This window comes from Sinocyclocheilus anshuiensis, unplaced genomic scaffold (assembly GCF_001515605.1).
Source record: "Sinocyclocheilus anshuiensis isolate Anshui unplaced genomic scaffold, SAMN03320099.WGS_v1.1 scaffold799, whole genome shotgun sequence".
NCBI lineage: Eukaryota > Metazoa > Chordata > Actinopteri > Cypriniformes > Cyprinidae > Sinocyclocheilus > Sinocyclocheilus anshuiensis.
This window is the reverse complement of record NW_015548231.1, coordinates 498,623-518,038: the sequence shown is the minus strand read 5'-3', so window position 1 is coordinate 518,038 and position 19,416 is coordinate 498,623. Positions and strand designations below refer to the sequence as shown.

Below are 19,416 nucleotides of genomic sequence, written 5' to 3'. Positions count from 1 at the left end.
TATATATATATATATATTACAATTTTGAGAAATAGGGCTAATAGTGAAACAACAAAAAAAAAAGATCTTTTATTTAAAAATGTATCTTTCATTGCATATAAATATTGACTATTAAATACTGACTAATTTAAGCATCCTGTTATTTTATGATTCATGAGGACACACATGGTACACATGACATTTTCTGAGAAATATGTGCTTAAATTTGAAGTGCAGCTAGAATTTAGTCTCGAAGTAACATGTAGAACATACGCATACATTTACAGTAGGAGTAATGCAGAAGGCCTCTACTGTAAACACATACAAAATATAAGTCTTTAAAGTGACGATGTGTTTCCTGTTCATCTGCATTGAGAGCCCTCACAAACACGTTTACAGGAACTCGCACGCAGAACTGGAGGCTTCCTCGTCATCTGACAGTTCAGCAAAGTTGAAACGTGGCTATACAGTGACGTTTTCAACCCTGTCCTAGGACAGACTAGAACAGATGATTCATTTGCTCATATTACATTGTCTCGTAGCTCAAAATTAAAACTTCCTCCAGGTTTTTTCTGTGTAAGGTCACTGGTTTATATATCAGACAGTTGTTGTTAAATGGGATAGTAGTAGCATTAATCATTTATTAGACTTTTAACAGTTCCTCTTTAAATTCTCTGCAAAGTGTGTGCAGACAGGGACAGGATTCTTCGTGCAAGACCATCCCATCCTAAACCTCCACAACGGCACCATTGTGCTGCATCCACCACCCTGACACTTAAGGCAAGTCACTTGATTTCCTTGTGGCTCACTGCCTCTCCCATGTTTGCAGAATCCAAATAACATGAACAACAACTATAAGAAACATCTCTCCACTGTCTCAGAAAGCTTATTGTCTCAGTCGACAAGTGTTCAGATCCAAAATCCAAGTAACTATAGATTCTATTCACGGCACACCACAGAATCAGCTTCTAAGGTAACAGTGTGTCTCAAGTAAAGAAGTGGATACTCACCGATACTCCTGTGACTGCACCGTAACTCCAGGACAAGACCACTCTTTGTTGGATGGATGGATGTTCTGGCTGAGTTCTGCTGGCAAATGGGCTTTTATTACTCTCTTGTGATGTCACAGTCACATTTGCCTAATGCAGTAAGTTAGTCCTCTCCCTGTATAGAAGCACAACAACTTAGGCAATTAGATGTTTAAAGGACAGTTCACCCAAAAATTACATTTTTGCGTTCGTTTGTTCATCTTGTATGATCTCCTTAGCACTGAAGAACAAAAAAGGAGATGTTAAGCAGAATGTCCACACTGCTATTTTCCATACCATAAAAGTGGATGGACACCAGGGAGTCCAAAAATGAGAAAAAGAATCATAAAATGAGAGCCATGGTTCATGCTACACTCTTTCTTGGCATTTATGGTTCCATGAAGGACCTTTAACATCTATTAAACCTTTCCATTTCACAAAAAAATGGTTCCTCATTGAAAGGTTCTTTGGGGAACCAAAAATGGTTCTTCTATGGCATGGCTGCAGAAACGCTCTTTTGGAATCTCTATTTTTGATAACAACAAATGATGTCATTGACAAATGTCAAAGACTTTAAGAAAATAACGACTTCAGTTTCGGTCCATTTCTAGCACGAGATCATATGATTTCAACAGACTTGAAATCGTTTTAAAGGAGACCTTTCATGCCCCTTTTTACGATATGTAATATAAGAATCAGTTGTCACCAGAATGCGTCTGTGATGTCAGCTCAAAATACCCCACAGATCATTTATTATATCATTTTGAAAATGGCTAAATTGAGTGGAAGCAGAAACAAGCTGTTTTTCTGCATGTCTCTTTAAATGCAAATGAGCTGCTGCTCCCCGCCCCCTTTTCCAGAATAGAGCTGCACCTTTACATCTCATACCTCAGATACTGTGCTAAAAAAACATCTGTTTGGTTTTGATTATCGTGTCTATGGCGCTGAAATCATGATATGCTTCTGATATACAGTTTTCTGAGCACGCACACAGAAAGCGGCTGTCACACGGCATGTGAGTACTAAACTAAGTTCTCTTTCAAGTCTAATTGCACTTAAACTGTCAAATACAAGTTTGCTATAATATTATAAGATGTCCTTTCTACGTCACAGGGGGAGAGAAATCGAAGGCTTACCAAACATAATTTAGTGGGTTGTTCTTTTTCACGTTTTCTGGGTTGGTAGATGCACCGAAGACCCGATTCTAGCACTTAAACTCAGAAAAAGTCATATCTCTTTTTCATGATATGTCACCTTTAAGGTGTTCGCCGTTTTTGGACACGGAAAATAGCAACATGAACAGCCTAACAGCTCCTTTTATGTTCCACGAAAAAGAAAGGCAGGTTTGAACCAAAATAAGGCGGAGAAAATGATGACAGGTTTTTCTTTTTCTGCTGATCTGTGCCTAATAAAACATCTGACTTAATAGTATTAATAATAACAGATCTGTCCCAGTCCTTCAGAATGCTGTTTCTCAAAGCAAAGGCCTTTATTCAAAGCACAAAACATGACATCAGCAGACTCCTCTTTTAACCCGCAGCAGCTTTACTGAGCTGTGATCTGTATATGCTTTATATCCTATTACAGTTCATGTGTCCACAGAGCACTTCATAGTTATTCTCAGTTTAAGAATCACTCCCTCTGTGTTCACTTTGGTTCTTTTTTACGTACAGATTAAATTGCTCTGGGACTTTTTTTTTTTTTTTTTTTTGAGCTGCATTCCTTTGATCAAATCCAACACGCATTTCACCAAGGGTGCAATGATACAAAGTAGGAGTGAGACTGTCTTGGTGCTCTTTGCTTCTCTCAAAATAGCATTAATCGTAAAGTCTGTGTAGACTGAGACACTGAAAGTCATGGTAACAGAGATACAGGAAGTGAGGAGAGCATGGTATCAGTATGGTACCACCCTGTCAGTATTACAGCCAAGCACCAGTCTCCACGGTCAAAGTTTAGTGAAAGTTTCCTGATATGATTCACAAGTTAGGAGGGAGTATAGATCCTGTCGAGAGATACTGACAGATAAAGTTCGCCTGAAAAGAAGCTGCAAAAACAAAGGAACAAAGCCTTATAAATCTCCCTGTTATGCGACTGGTTGCCATGGCAATGATCATAACAGGATGCTCTCCTTCTCTCTCAGATAATAATAAAGGAGAAATGACTTCAGCACACAGTTCACCAGACACTGAGGCTGAAGAGAGAAAACGGGACATACAGAAGTAGAATTGCAGGCTGCTGTGGAAGAACCTGCTGAATATCGAGGTATTTTACAGATCTTACAAAGTACTTGGACACTTAACCCACACATCAAAATGTAAGAATGACACTGCATTATATAAGAAAATGTCAAACCAAGTGGCAATTATTGTTAAATTATTATAAATGAATTTATTTCTTAAATACTTAATACACGTACACACATAAACATAGTATGAAGTAAGAATTTTTATAAAAGAAATGAATATTTTTTTATTCAGCAATACCTCAATCGTGTGACGGAAATGTTACGCCCCTCACCATACTGTGATGCCCTGTCAGGCCGGAGCGACTAGACAAAAACATTAAAACCCATTATAAACTAGGTATTTGTTGCAGTGGGGACATAATTACGGATTTTAATGACTTATATCGTCTTTTTACGCGTTGCATCGCGCCGCGTAAACATAAAACCATGTCTACGTTTGTGATCGGAGAAATGACAAACAACAAGCGCTACTCTACACTGCTCAAAACTCGCGTTTCAATCGTCAGTGGAAAATTCTGCGGCGGCGGGCGGGCTAGAGAACGGCACAGCCGGCGGGCTTGCAGCAACCACATGTGACGACCCCGGGCTGGACTCCACTTCGTCCACGGTGAAAGCCGATCCGGCGATCCACAGTGCGAAGTTGATGTATTTCCTCAGCGACCAGCACGGATCAGCTCTAGGCATGACGAAGCGGATATCGTCCTCTTTTGGAAGGACAAACAAAGTAGTTTCACTTTCACAACGAAACACACAGCGTCTTCACGACATGGCGGCAGCAACAATACTAAAGCAAGAATAAAAGTTACGCCTTCTTTCTTTGCGTGAACATTTGGGCGGCGTTATGCAAATCTTCCCACATCGTGACATAGACATGTGGGGGCGTGTTAGAACGAGCCGTTTTAGGTAGGCGTGGTTGACTCTTAACTTTTATAAAGAATATCTCTTTGGATTTGAGACTTTAGTCTTTGTAACTTTACAGATCTTCTTTATGCACCAAGAGCTTGTATCACTTCAAAGAGAGGAAAAATTGAAATCACATCATATGACCCCTTTAAATTGGACAAAACTGACAGTAAAGACACTGATAATATTCCAAAACATTTCTATATCAAATGATGTTCTTTTGAATTTTCTATTCAACAACTACTCCTAAAGATATTTTAATATTAATATTTGTTTCTTAATATTATTATTATTTAGTAATAATAATATTTTCTGCAAAAATATTAATAAGAAATGTTTTTGAGTGCCAAATCAGCATATTAAAATGTTTTTTTGATTGTTTGTTTTTACAAGCACGTTTTAATCAAAACATACCAAAAATTTGTTCAGTTTAAACTGATAAAACAACAGTAATATATAATGGCATTTAGACACTTTGTGTCCAGAAATGTAAAAAAAAAAAAAAATTCTAAAGCCACATTTGTTTGCAGATGCCATAAAATATCTAATGAAATGACATTCAGACATTTTTAAATGTGACAAGAGTGTACAAATACATTTAAGGCCACTGCATCACTTACTTACCATATCAATAACTATTAAATACAAAATCAAATCAAAACAATGCATCTCTATCCTCTGATCATAAATGACAACAAATGTGTATTTTTCTTCACTGTCATAACTCTATTTCTGCCTGCAGGTTCTTTTTCCTTTACAAAAAAGAAGTACCAGCTAAAATTTCATCCGTTAACAAGAAAATGAAATGCAATGACCGAACTTATTCTGAGAAGATCAGATAGTCATTAATCACCCTGTCTTTCCTACAGCCTCAAAGCCTGCGGTAAAACCTCTGACGTCACGTATGCAGCGAGGTCTAGCCTGTAGTTGCATAACTGCACAGCCATGCCAGAATATACTGATAGAGCACAGATGGCACCCTGTGATGTCAGAATACTAAAGTGCCCTTGGCCAATCAAATCAGAGTCAGATCGAAGCATTCTGCAAGTAAATGTAGCAAACATGACAAGAAAAACAAAGACTGAAAGAAAACATTTATTCCCATAATAAACACATACCATCAACAAAATGTACAAAGTGCAATATGCATTGAAACTACAGCAAATCTGCAGTACAAAGGACAAAATTACTGCATACTTAATAGCGATAACAATGGTGACCGGATGAGGAGCGAGTGCTCCCTATTTGGTGAGCATCGCAATTTAACAGCATTGCTATTTGACAAAAAAAAAGAGGCTCAATAACCAACTAGAGGAAAGTCAGTGGATGATTTGGGAACAGACCAGTGCAGATAGCTTGAATCTACAGCATCAGCATCAACAAATGTGGCATTTAATATTGATCCTCAATGCAAAACTTTGGTTATCACTTCATACTTGAATAGCATCAAATCTTTCCTAGCTCCTTTGGAAAGAAAAACCCTCCAAAACTTGGCGACAACTTTGATGAGTTTGCAGTGTCTTCCTCTTTAATTAAAAGGAAATAATGCCAAATATCAATGATCCTTTTCTATTTTATCTAATACAACAATAAAGTCTTCAGTCCACAGAAGAAAGATTAAATAGTGTTGGGACTCGTTCAATCAACCAAAAATCATTCAGGCAAGCATCTCCTACAGGACAGGGGAACTGACTCAAGTTGACTTTCAGATGCAAGTACCATGAACTTCCAGAAATTCTGTTATATGACCAACATATATATTTACATACAGTGTATTGCTGTGTGTGTAGAGGTGGAGAGTGTGTGTATACTATGAGCCTGCTCATGTTTTTAACATTAAAGCACACACACACACACACACACACACACACACACACACACACACACACACACACACACACACACACACACACACACACACACACACACACACACACACACACACACACACACACACACACACACACACACACGCACTCTGAAAGGGTTTATGTTCATAAATAGTTCACAGTAGCGGTGTAGCCGCTGTGCAAGGCACCGCTCACTCGCACACACTCGCAAACTTCACATTTCTGTTGCTTAAACTCGAAGTGGTAGCATAGATACATGTATGAAATCAGTTTTAAAAAATATTGGAAAAGTATGCTGCATAATAAACCTCAAGTACTTCAACACAAGCTGATTGGTAAATAAAGGCATGTTGACACATGGACATGAACAAATGTCATTTATCAAAGCTTTTGTGATCACATAAATTGCTATGGAAAGCGTGCTCAGACTAAGACACACATAAAGGGGAATCTCACTGTCAAGAACCATGTCTGGGACAAATTTCAACGCAAATATCAAATAAAGTCTATAAAATCCAAAAAAAACGTATAAAATGACTCCTATTTTTTTTAAATCCATTTTCAATTAAAATAATGTAACTTCTTTTTACTATATTGCAAAATTATATATTATCAATTTATTATTTAGATTAAAAAATTATTTTATGCCAGTTTAAAAACTAATATTATTGTATTACAGTATTTTTATTGCACTTCATTGATGAGAATCTAAAGGGAATCATCACTGAGAGTAATGGGAATTGCTCACAGGAAAGAAAACAAACAAACAAACTAAATAAAAAAAAAACAAGTAAAACATTTTTAAAATGTTAATGGTTATAAAAAATATTGTTGCAGTTTCATACATCCGAAATATGATTTCTTAGTTTTTCTCTTTTGTGAGCAGGACATGCTTTTGTGAGATTCACCCATACAGATACACACACTCACAGTTGAACAGTTATTGAAACCAAGCCACATCTTTGACTTGTAAGTGTTGTTTGATCTTGTTTCGGAGCGTTCTTCTTCAGTTCTACTTCTGTATAGATTTGATTCAGAAGCCAATCTACCTTCCATTGATTTCATTGCGGAAAACTGACAGCAAGTACAAACAGGACAACAGCCTCTGGAACAAAGGTAACAAGTCTTTAAAAATAACAGTCGTCGTTCTATACCTGGGTAAATTACTGATTTGTATCGCATTTGGAAACACGGAGCAGAGAGGTGCTAGAGAAACTACAATGGAGGAGCTCCCTTTGATATAAAATCTTTACAAGTACATGTATGTGCTATTAGAGACTGTAATAGTAATAGTGACCCAAACACTTCCCAAAAACCCTACTGCTATTTTGACAGCAACATGGACAGTCACATTCATGAGAACAGCAACTGCATGTATGAACGTTTCAGTGGAAGGAGAACAGCAGCTTGAAGTCGCCTCTGATTTTCTTTTTCCTTCGAAATTATTGTCTTTCCTCACCCTCCTCATCAAGTATTAGAAAGACGGAAGAATCCCAAACGAATGTGCTCTTTCCTAATGAGCCTCCACACACACTGAGCTGTGTGTGAACACTGAAGTGCTGCCAGTCGTTCTGTTTCGTGATCTGAGCAGTACTGTACTGGTAATGAGGTATTGGTTTGAAACCTGCGAGTGAATCATCAGTGCTCTGCGAATGATAAAAGTGTCCATTGGCACACAAAGAACTTTCCTAATCACTGCAAAGAGTCCATTTCCTTTTACCGTCCAGCCAGGAAGCAAAAACACAGCAGGGTGTATGATTTGAAAACCCTTTTCAAATGTGTGACCATGTCCGAAGGAATCTGTGACTCATACTGGGCCACAAATAAGTGATTTATGGAGCGATAAATGGGTGGGCTGATGGAAACATTACACAATGGTCTATTTCGACGCTTTCAAGTAACAGCCTCTGGGATGGCGAGTGCTTATTTTGCTTCAGAACAGCAGAGAGGAAGAGCAGTGAAAACCTCACAAACTGTTCGTCAGTCAGTGCAATACACATCCATTTGGGTTCCATGCAACGAAAGCCTGTCCAGAATTTTACCTATTGAATATTGTTTATATTCATAACAGAAAGCAATTCTTTTGTAGAAGACACTCTTCCACTCATGTTCACTCTTCCGTGAATGGCCAACGTTCCCAAGTGGCTGAAATGTTTAAAAAAATCTATAAATATCTCAGAGTAACTGCTGCAAGTGAAGCTGAAACCAAAGGTACTGTTGTGCTAAAATCTCCCGCTGTCAGCTCTTGGACTCTTCAGGTCCTGCTTCACCTTGGTTGAAGACCTCTATGTTTGTGGAGGTCGAGGAGGAGGAAGAGGGCCAGGGTCTGGCCCATTCTGGGCTGAGCGAGCGCTCGGGTTCTGGGGACAACGAGAGCATGAGAAGGGTCCCGGCGTCGGAGGAGCATGCTGAGCACAAGTCCTCAGATGAGAAGGTTAGGCTGCCCAGTTTGGCGAGCGAGTTGGAGCGTTTCAGTCGAGAAGGTACAGTGAGTCCTGCGAGTCGCATTCGGGCTTCGATTTCTTGCGTACGTTGGCGCACAAGGCCCGGTTTGCCACGGACGCTGCGGAGGCTGTCGCTGCTGGAGCTGCGAGTGAGCGTGGAACCGTGCGGGGACGAGACCGGCGTCAAGCCGCCCGAACCGAGGACCGCCAGCAAAGCCTCGTTCGTCAGCGGCGCTGCCGCTTCATTAGCGAAATCTGTCCGTGCTCCAAAGGGCCTGTGGAAAGGGTCGGTTGAATCACTGGAATTGTTCATTGCATCCTCAGGTTTGCTTGAACCGTTGCATCCCTGTTGCTCATTTGCACGTGCACGCTCCTGAAAGAGGCCGGAAAGTTTTTCCAAGCGCTCTTTTCGTCGGCGAACGAGGCCAGAGCGTTGCAGCTGTAGCAGAGTCTCTTGCTGTTGCACAGAACAAGACACCTCTGCCTTCTCCAAACCCTTTATCTCTCTTTCGTTCCTGAGTAGAGCTGAGGAACCTTGTGCATCAATCTCTTTCTGCCTGGAATCTCCTTCCCCTTTGGCTTCAAGCAGCATTGTCCGGTTCTCAGTTTCTTGGTCAAGAGATGTGCTTTCTGGCTTATCTTTATGCCCTAAGGGCATTGCATTGGCATCAAGGCACAGATCTGAGGCAAGTTTGCCACACTTGGCTGTCACGGACAAGTTGGCACAGGGTGGCGTCTGAATTGAGATACTGGGCACACTGTTGAGGGGTAAAGGGGCAAGGCCTCGTCTGTTAGCCTCCAACAAAGCACTCTGGGTGGGCTTGGAAGCGAACGATGAACCAGAACGATGCTGCTTCAGATGGGCACTTTCCTGAACAAGAAAAGACAAGGAGAAACTATGTAACACAAATTACATGTAACAGAGCAGTGATACAATTATGTGAGATACTCACAGTAAGATTTTGTTGCGTTTTGAGGTGGTTGTTGTTGCTGGAGTTCTCGTTGCACAGATGGTTCAGGCTTGCGAGATCAATCCCCTTTTCATGTGACAACTCTTCACTATCATTCCCATCTACTCTCTTCGCTCCCTCTGCTAACGCCTCCATTTCTGCTTGCTCTTTCTGAGCCTCCTCTTCATCCTCCTCCTCCACCGTGCTGAACTCCAGCCACAGACGTAGTTCCTCTAGTGGCTCTGCCCCTCGAGAACAGGTCTGAGCGGCTGTGCCCTCTCCTGGTACACCGAAGTGTGGTAAAGGAAGACCCTCGCGCCCCTCGAAGGTTTCATTGTCGAGGAGCGCATCTTGCTCCACATCTGCAACCTCGATGTAGACGCGATCTACGTCCACCAGAGGCGGTGCATGGATTGGTGTGGAAGGGTCGCTGTCGAGGGCTGAGTCTGACAAGCAACGGAAGTAATAGTGGTAGTTTTGCGGGTGGCTGGGGTCCAGATCTAGGCTAATTGGAGAGGAGTGGGCAGTAGGCTCGCAGCTTACGGTGACTCGGGGGTTCGTGGGCTCTGGCGTGACATGATCCACAGTCTCGGAGTTCACACAGCAAGGGGCAGCAGCTTGCTGGCAATCAGGATGATCGCAATCTGAATCAGGGTGCCACAGTCGGTTACGGCGCTGCTTACTGAAGGGAAAAGTATACAAAGGGTTAAAAAAGGATTAAAGGGATAGTTCACCCAAAAATTGTAATCCATCATTGGACCCTATTGACATTCATTGAATAAAAAAAAAAAACTGTACGAGTAAATGATGACAATTTTCGTTTTGTGGGAAAACTTTTACTACAAATACACACACCAAACATCAATAAAGGAAACTTCTCTTGCACCTGGCATCCAGTATGCCCTCATACTCTGCCAGCTGTCTCATGAAGCTGGCATTGGGACGGGTGATACTGCGTTTCTGTTTGACAAAGTTATACGCTTTCTCCAGAGACCAGCCGTACTCTTTCATGGCATATGCTATCACTGTAGATGCCGAGCGGCTTACACCCATCTTACAGTGAACCAAGCATTTGGACTGATTCTTTCTGCAGAGTACAGAACATGAGAGTGTGAAAAGTCACATCGAAAGAGCCAAGTATGCTGCTTATTTGTAAAGAGAAAAATCTAAAATAGAGCCTTACTTTGCTTTGACAATGAAGTTGTAAGTATCGTTCCAGTGGGCCAGTAAGTCTGTGGTCTCGTCGTCATACACTCGGACGTTGTGGTAGCAAAATGTTCCTGGGAAAAAGTTATCTATTTCCCGCGTAACATTTAAGATGTAGCCCACCCTAAAACAGCAATGCATTTAGAGATCACAAATTACATCAGGACGACAATAGAAAAGTTTATTTTTATTCCTTAGATCAGGTACTAAAAATAAACCCTGCTTAAAAAGTAACAGCTTTGATGGATTTACTCTGAACTTTAGCTGAAACAGGAGAAAATGTTGCCCTTTAAGAGGCGATACAATACACACCTACCTTAAACTTTCACCTTTACCTAGCATTAACCCATTTAAAGAAGCAGTGTCTTAAGAGTAACAACAGCACGGGAGGAAAGCAAGCACGGATGTCAATACAGGTAAAACTCACCCAGTTTCCTGAAGCTCCTCTAGATTTGAAGCATTCCATTCAGAACCCTGAAAGACGAACGATGCATGTCACAGGCTTTTTAGGGAAATTGGCATCCAATGCCCCATATATGACAAAAGCCATCTGTCCTGCCACAGAACTAACAAGCTTGAGCTAGAGGAATGGCAATAAAAAGGGGGGGGGATGCAGTGGGAATTGGCAGGTCTAATAAAAGCAGCACTAACCAGATAGAGGTGGTCAAAGATGAGCGTGGCTTTGTCCATCTGGCCAAGAATAAGCAGCATCTCATTGTCAATGAACTCTTTGTACTCTTTTAGGTTGCAGTTCATCTGTTTCTCCAGCACATTACGAATCTAAGGAAAAATACACACAGTTATTGACTTAGTCTCAACAAATGTTCTGTTATAAACCCTGCTATCAAGATCCTCATTTGTAAGTCGCTTTGGATAAAAGCGTCTGCTAAATGACTAAATGTACATGTAAGATCCATCTCAGACAATCTGATCACAAGAGGCCAGCCGAGACGCATTGCTGGAACCTGTGTCTCCTATGACCACTTATGATCAGATTTTGAGGAGAAGGGCCCGTTTTGACACTTTTTATGCACTCTCTGCATTTCCTGCTGACCTCTTTGGACGTGACATTTTCAAGGTCCTGGCACATCATGATACTCCTGAGTTTGGCTTTGATTAGACATTCTGTTCTCTCCCTCTCTGTTGGCCTGAGGAACAGAAACATAGCACAGCCTAAATCAAGGGTTCAAGTTAGAGCATCATTTTAAGGTGAAGGGTGTAACTTTTTATTATTATTATTCAGAAAAGTCCAAATGACATGTACTGTATACAATGAACAACACATAAACATGTCTTCTGTTTAATCCTAGCTTTTTCCAAATAAAAAAGAAGGGGAAAAAAAACAATATATTACTCATTTTTACAAAGAAACAGAATTGAGTGTATAACTTGTTTGATGTTATGTTTGTTTGACTATCACATTTGCCTATCATTTGACATTTGACTATCACATTCAATTGTGATAACAAATATGTCTGGCTTTTGCTCTTGGTTGGTCACAAAATAAGAAATAATAAAAAATAAAAAAAACTCACTTCCAAACAAACTAATCAAAATTTTAATTTAAATCTGCTGGTGGGTCAAGGACACTAGGCTTTCAGGGTTTGTACTCACTTGTCAACGAAAACTGCAGGAGAGTCTGGTCGCAGTGTTTCCAGATCCTGCATGGCATTCCACTCATTGATGCAGCTCTGTTCAGAGCTGATACAGCTCTCGTAGTACCCCATCCAAGTGAGCGCCATGCCACCAGGGAAATAGTTGTACCTTCGTGACACCTCACATGCCTTGTGTAAAATCTGCAATGCTGACCTAAAGGAAAAGCAGGTTAAAGGTGAGCAAGATGGAGAGACCTTTGCCAATAGTGTCAGAATGGAGTTTAAAGATCAGGGTGTGATCTTAAAATCAATCAAACTGTATCTCAAACTGATTTTAAATAATTCTACACTTCAAATCAATGATAAAGAGCTTAACCACAATTGCAAAAAGCAGTGAAAATAACATAAAATTACGGCCAAGATAGCAATCATTCAGCAATTTGGTATATATCAAGGCAACAGGGTTTCTATCAAACAACATCGGATGATATGATATTCACTGTACCATGGTACTGCAATGGTACTAGTTTTGAAAGAGTCACCAGATGGCAGTGTGGAGCTCTATTATATTTAAGGATGTCAAACTCCCAAAGCACCTGTGAACACCTGAAAAACTTTAAATTGCTCTAGTTCATTATTTATTGATGTTATTTTCTCACCACATGGCCTGGACTGACACCGGCTTGAAGATGTGCGTGCGCGCGGCGGAAGTCACACTGAAGCCTCTGGAGAAATGAGAAGAGAGGTTAAATAAGGCCATCATACCATACATCATTACAATAGAGCTACAACCTTTTTAAATAACAATAAAAACAAGGAATACTTGTTAATATTTTCATTTGACAAATCCATTCAACACAGTTTATAATCCATGCTATCTAGATCGGTGCATCAAAAGTTGAAGTGTAATCAGACCAGCAACAGCAATTCCTTTCCATTCCCAGAGGGGGCAGTACTCACCCATCACCATCTAAATGAATCTTGGTGTCACTCCACAGTGGCAGCACCATCCCAATAGAGCAGTTCTTACTGTAAGTGAAAGAAAAACTCCCTTATTTTACTTAATGAAGTGTGCCTGCAGGAGGTAACAAACTTTTAAACTTGTCTGTTTGATGATATGCTAAACTGTATTTGATTTGGTCTCACCTGTCTTTGTTGCTGAAGTCCATGCCCAGCAAGATGTTTTCCTCAGTGTCTTGACGGCCATTTGTGTAGACTACCACCATGTACCGCACACGGTCCGACCACGCACTCTCTAACCGCACCGCCTGCGGATTACAGTTTGGTTTGTGTAAAAACAGGGCCCACATAATACATACACATGCAAAAGCAAAATATATTAAACATTAACATACTGAACTCTAGAATAAATCACTGAAAATAAAAATTCGGCCTTTAGTCACTCACTCTCACATAATCTTTCTCTCTATGCAAGACAACAGGGGCATTTTGAAGAATCTCCATAAGTCGGTCAAGCTCGTCAACCTTGTGCACTATATATTAACTCTTCAAAAGCAGTGTTTCTCGAAATTTTTGCCTCTAAGGTCCCTCACTGTCAAGCAATATTATAATAAGGCTCTCCTATTTACGCTGATATGCACCTCTGGTACTTCTATTGTAATAAATATAAATGTAAAAAATAATGCCAGTTTAATGTTGTTTAGTCTTCATTTTTAATATTACTACCCTAGTAAAAAAGTTATATATTTAAAATACATTTATTTTATACTAAGTATAGTTCAAATCTATTAACATAACTGACATATCGCTTGAGACTTACTGATATAAAACTGTAATTAAACTTTATTTAGAGTATCACTTGTGCACAATGCACATTTCTTAATATTAAGCCTAAAATGTGTTTTAATTTCACTAGTGATGAGGATTGTATGATCTTTGAATAATATCAGTCTTTAAATGCAAGGTTTTTAAAGTGTAACTGAAGTATTAATTGCAATTGTTCCACTTTAGCAGAATCAAATATACTTCAGCATATCTTTAGTTGAACCTCAGCTCTACTTCCGCACAATTAAAATGCAGTAAGTACAAAATTAGTTGTTCCAATTTAGCAGACTTTAAGTATACCAGTTTAGTATACTAAAAGTACAACTGCAGCGTAATTGAAATGTGTAAATGTATTTGTAGTATACTTAGCATGAAATAAATGTATTTCAAATACATTTAGTATATTTATTTTTCACTAGGGTAAATTTAAATCATTTTAAGACTTCCCTTTTGAAAGTTTGGCGATGAAGAAAACAGTCTTCAGGCAAACACTTTGACAATGAAACCCATTCAGCCTGACTGCATGTACCTTACTGCCAAAACGTTAGTCATTGATGGAGCGTGTTCTCTCACCAGTTTGATGCGATCTTCAGAGCGAAGAATGTTGATCATCACCTGCAGATGCTGAGGTAAGTCGCCTGTTGAGTGAAACCAGCGTTACATTCCAAACAAAACCAAGACGACTACTTTGTTTACATTAACACCAGCGGCGTCTCAAAACCCCGTTGAAGAAAAACAACCATAAAAATAAACAAGATAACTAAAAATGATGTCATATTAGTGAACTAAGATTTCTAAGAGAAGCCGAGCCAAGACGAACGCCCACTGAGTGATACAAATCAGTCTTTAAATGTTGTATGCTTTTGATTAACGCCTTTATAGCGCTGCTGATTTTACGATATTCCAGAGTACAAAGTGTACAAACACACATGGATGTGGAAAGATATGAAAAATGAGTTGTTTCTTATGCTTACATATCTCAGATAATCCTATTCAATTAAATGATTATGTATGACATGACTAAGTGACTTTCGGCCGCATTGTGAACAGGTATGTGCAAATAAGTTCTACCCTTTGTGCCAAGAATTATAAATCTGACAGCATGCCATTCGACTTGCTCTAGCCCCTCCCCTTTTGATGCAAGTCAATAAGAGATACCAAACAAGATCTGTTTACATTTCATTCTCCTCCTTAACACAGACAGACTAACTCCTCTGACCTCTGACTGTGGTGCGGTCCTACCCAAACAAACCTTCTCCTACTCTTGTGAGCTTTGGCAGAATCCATGAAGCAATGATGTAACTGGTGTGGGACGTGTGGGAGGCCAATCAAAGTGCACAAGCAGGTTAAGAACAAAGCCAAAAACGTGAAAACCAAATAAACTCAAAGCTTAAGAGCCAAAGCCTGTCATGTACACTCAACACAACAGATGATGTTCTCTACGGTTTATTGGCTGCTTTGCATTTGAAGCACATATGAAAAGAACAGGGTATGTTCTCTCCTCCAACAAAACAAGCCCCTCTGTCTTCTGGGTCTCTATGACAAGAATTTGCCTAACTTTACATGCTTGTCTGATAAAAAACTGATATGTAAAAGAATCGCTCAAGCAGCGCAGGATCCCAGAGCACAGCTTTGTTTTTGAGAATTATCATTATAGTTTCCAATTCACTGTACGCTCTTAAAAATAAAGGTGCTTCACGATGCCATAGAAGAACCTTTTTGTCTAAATGGTTCCATAAAGAACCTTTAACATCTGAAGAACCTTCCTGTTTGACAAAAGGTTCTCAGTGGCGAAAGAAGATTCTTCAGATTATAAAAAGGTAAGAAAGAGATGGTTCTTTAAAGAACCTATGACTGAATGGTTCTTCTATGGCATCGCTTGAAGAACCTTTTGAAGCACCTTTATTTTTAAGAGTGTAAGTGCACAGAAAAGAGCGACCAGTACATCATTTACAACCTTAGCTTTACTGAAGAAAGACTTTCAAGTTTGCAACAACATGAGGATGAGTAAATTAGGACAGAATTTGCATTTCTGGATGAGCTATTAGTTAATAACTTTGACACACAGTTTTCTCCATCAGTTATGATTTTGACAGCAATTCATCATTTAATTTCAGGGGTTGTCATGATGAGTCAATCCCTATGACTGACACTGAAATAGGATTTGTTTAAAATCAAAGTATTCCAAACCTTATTCTTTACCAAATCTACTCATAACAATGATTTAACTGAAAGGTCAAACAATTTTATCTCTTTTCAAAACCGCACTCACTTAAAAAGGAGTAATTTTAAACATTTAAACCCAATCAGCATTTTAGAATTATTTCTGAAGGATCATGTGACACGGATGCACAAAATGTAGATTTGCCACCACAGGAATAAATTACATTTTAAAATATATCACAATAAAAAATGTTACTTTAAATTGTAATAATATTTCACAATATTACCGTTTTTACTGTACATTACCTTGGTGGGTCTAAAAGACTTCCTTCTAAAACAAAAAATTGTGCCGACCCCAAACACATCTCAAAAGATTAAGAAAAATGTAATTCCTTTTGATATGCCCGATTTAATGGTCTTTGTGCTTTACTTGGTCCTCTAAAGAACTCAAACAGACAAGCAGTACAGGTGTGAATCCATCTGCAAATATTTATAGTGTATCTTGCTTTAGGAAGTTGGTCAATGTTTAATAAATCACCACTGATGCTATTTTTGACTGTCTGGCTGCCGGCGCCATGAGAATGCAAATAGAGGTGACTGATGACGTCAAAATAAAAAAAATTTTTAATTAACAGGACAAAATTAAGATGGAAATCTGTGTCATCAACATCTAAATGCAAGGACATTTAAAGACGTCAGCATGGAGAGAAGATATTTTAGAGCTTAACTTACATTTAGAATGAGCACCGAGGATTTGCCTCATGAATAAATGTTAAACTGTAAGGTCTTGTTGAGAAAACAGCTGAGCTATTCTCACTGTCAGAGAACATTTTGTACTTAGACTGTCACAGAGGAAGAGAAACCCTACATCGTCTAGTCTAACACAGACATCCGCAGTTTCTCAACGGAGACAGCTGACTTCTCCACCTTTTAGTGCTGATGCAATTGTACTTTTTTCAAATGATCTAATTCTCGTAATCTAATTCCAGATCTTCTAGACTGTCTGCATAAATCACTTTTAGGAAGTCTTTGTCTTGTTCCTCTTGTGATTGATGGGTAGTTGAGTTATTATTCGTATACTGTACGAAAAGCTCATGACTCAAGCGATGCTCCAACAGGCCCTGAGGTCAGACTGTATGTAAAAACAAAACCGCTCGTCAAACCGGCAACAACTCGCTTGTAATAAGCACTACTGATGCGTTCAAACCGGTCAAATCGAAACTTCGCATCCCAACAAGAAGTCAGGCGATGGTATAATATTAGCCAACTGACATAACAGATGCTTGATAGTATCAGGGGTTTATAACAGAAAAAAAAGTCTAAACCTGCTGTGATATGACAAGCTATCTGAAAGCGTGGCGAGATAGTCAATGCATAAAGCCTGAGGACTTGTTGTGTCTGCATGGTGTTCAGTTTCTCTCAAAACAGATTCAATTCGCCCAGAGCAAATGTACACCCTTCTGTTTAGCAGTAAACATGTACTTTAAAGGGTTACTCCACCCCAAAATGAAAATTTTGTCATTAATCACTTACTCCCATGTCGTTCCAAACCCCTAAAAGCTTCATAGCGCCATTTTGGAGAATATCCGCTGAACGCAAGCAGCATACGCTCTTCTGTGTCAGCCGCGCTGCACGGATGCGCTGTTTTCATTCAAATCAAAGCGTAAATACACGTAGAAAACGTATCCTTGTGTCTCGGCTGACACAGAAGAGCGTACGCTGCTTGCGTTCAGTGGATATTCTCCAAAATGGCGCTACGGTGATGCGGAGAGACACAGAGGAGACGAATTGTTGAATGAAGTCGTTATTTTTGTTTTCTTCGCGTACAAAAAGTATTCTCGTCGCTTCATAACGTTACGGTTGAACCACTGATGGCAGATGGACTATTCTGACGATGTCTTTCATACTTTTCTGGACCTTGACAGTGTAATTTACAGTCACAAGCCTCCCGGTTTTCATCCAAAATATCTTAAATTGTGTTCCGAAGACAAACAAAGCTTTTACGGGTTTGGAACGACATGGGGGTAAGTGATTAATGACAAAATTTTCATTTTGGGGTGGAGTATCCCTTTAAATTAGCATGTTTAATAAATTCAACGTGTCACACGTGTTAGACAGTGCTGGATGGATGGCGGCTAGGACATCTGTTGTCATGCAATTGTGTTTGCATAAATTACTAAGAATGGCAAATAGAAAGAAAATTACAAAACAAAGTTGATTAAAAAAGTTACAAATTAAAAAAATTTAATTGAAAAATAATTAAAAAAAATTTTTTTTTTAAAAATTGCACAAATTACACTTTCACTTTTTCAAATGCTTGTTTTTCTAGCAGTGGTTTCGTATTGTAAAAATTGCAGTTGTATTGTAGTACAACTACTGTAGTTAAAAACTTTGTGAATTTTATCTTCCAAACTGAAATCATTATATTTTTATAATATTTGTTGAGCAAACATGTGAACACAATAAAACCACACCGCTATATCATATCTCTTGTCTACATATTTCAGGTATAATTTTACAAAAACACATTTGTATTGGGGCAAAACAATGGTTTTATATTTTTGTATGTTATCTTTTAATATTTCTGCTGTTTCATGAATTGGTTGTCATAACTGTTTTACAGTTTGCATTCTCCTATAATAAGATTTTTAACTGGCAGACTGTGACAACTTACCCCATCAATGACAAAACATGACTCACAATTGGTATGCAAGTTTAATATATTTATGTTAAGTATGCAACTACTGTTATAAAGAAAGTATGACAGCCTTTCTACCTATATGTTCCTTTCTTGCCTCAACAATCCTATAAATTAGAGGCAAATAAAATAATTCAAATAGGCAACATTTTATTTTGATGGTCCCGTTTAGACATTCTGTTGACTATAGGTAACTTTGCAACTACATGCCAACTACCTCTCATTCAAGTATTACAACTGTCTGATTAATATCTTCTAACACTTGTCAACCCTCCTCTAACCCTAACCTAACAGGGGACCATCAAAATAAAGTGTAACCTAAAAATATATTAACATCATAAAAAAGGGGAAAAAAGGGTTTTTATATTTTCCTTTCTGAACAAACAGGAAACCGTTAACTCTGTATATAAAACCACCAGGAAACACATAAAACAGAGAGACGTCCCATGTGCCTTGTCTATAAGAAGTGATGTTCTCACAGTGCCAATATGCTGAGCTAAACTGCTAATCTGGTTAATACACACACACACACACACACACACACACACACACACACACTTGTCTGGGACA

The 19,416-nt window shown here is 39.1% G+C and overlaps 1 protein-coding gene across 3 annotated transcripts in view; it reads right to left on the bottom strand.

Moving 5' to 3' along the window:
* Nucleotides 1–6,656: 6,656 nt before the first annotated feature.
* Nucleotides 6,657–19,416, bottom strand: part of ssh1a (slingshot protein phosphatase 1a) — a 37,788-nt gene continuing 25,028 nt past the window's right edge. For all 3 annotated transcript variants that reach the window (XM_016441788.1, XM_016441789.1, XM_016441787.1), the window contains 12 exons: nt 14,559–14,623; nt 13,347–13,468; nt 13,161–13,229; nt 12,860–12,925; nt 12,220–12,414; nt 11,660–11,753; nt 11,257–11,385; nt 11,033–11,079; nt 10,583–10,729; nt 10,286–10,486; nt 9,403–10,081; nt 6,657–9,320 (listed from right to left, as the gene is read on the bottom strand). In XM_016441788.1, coding sequence (XP_016297274.1) covers nt 8,244–9,320; nt 9,403–10,081; nt 10,286–10,486; nt 10,583–10,729; nt 11,033–11,079; nt 11,257–11,385; nt 11,660–11,753; nt 12,220–12,414; nt 12,860–12,925; nt 13,161–13,229; nt 13,347–13,468; nt 14,559–14,623 — 2,891 coding nt within the window. In that variant the 3' untranslated portion in view covers nt 6,657–8,243. The remainder of the gene's footprint in view (nt 9,321–9,402; nt 10,082–10,285; nt 10,487–10,582; nt 10,730–11,032; nt 11,080–11,256; nt 11,386–11,659; nt 11,754–12,219; nt 12,415–12,859; nt 12,926–13,160; nt 13,230–13,346; nt 13,469–14,558; nt 14,624–19,416) is intronic.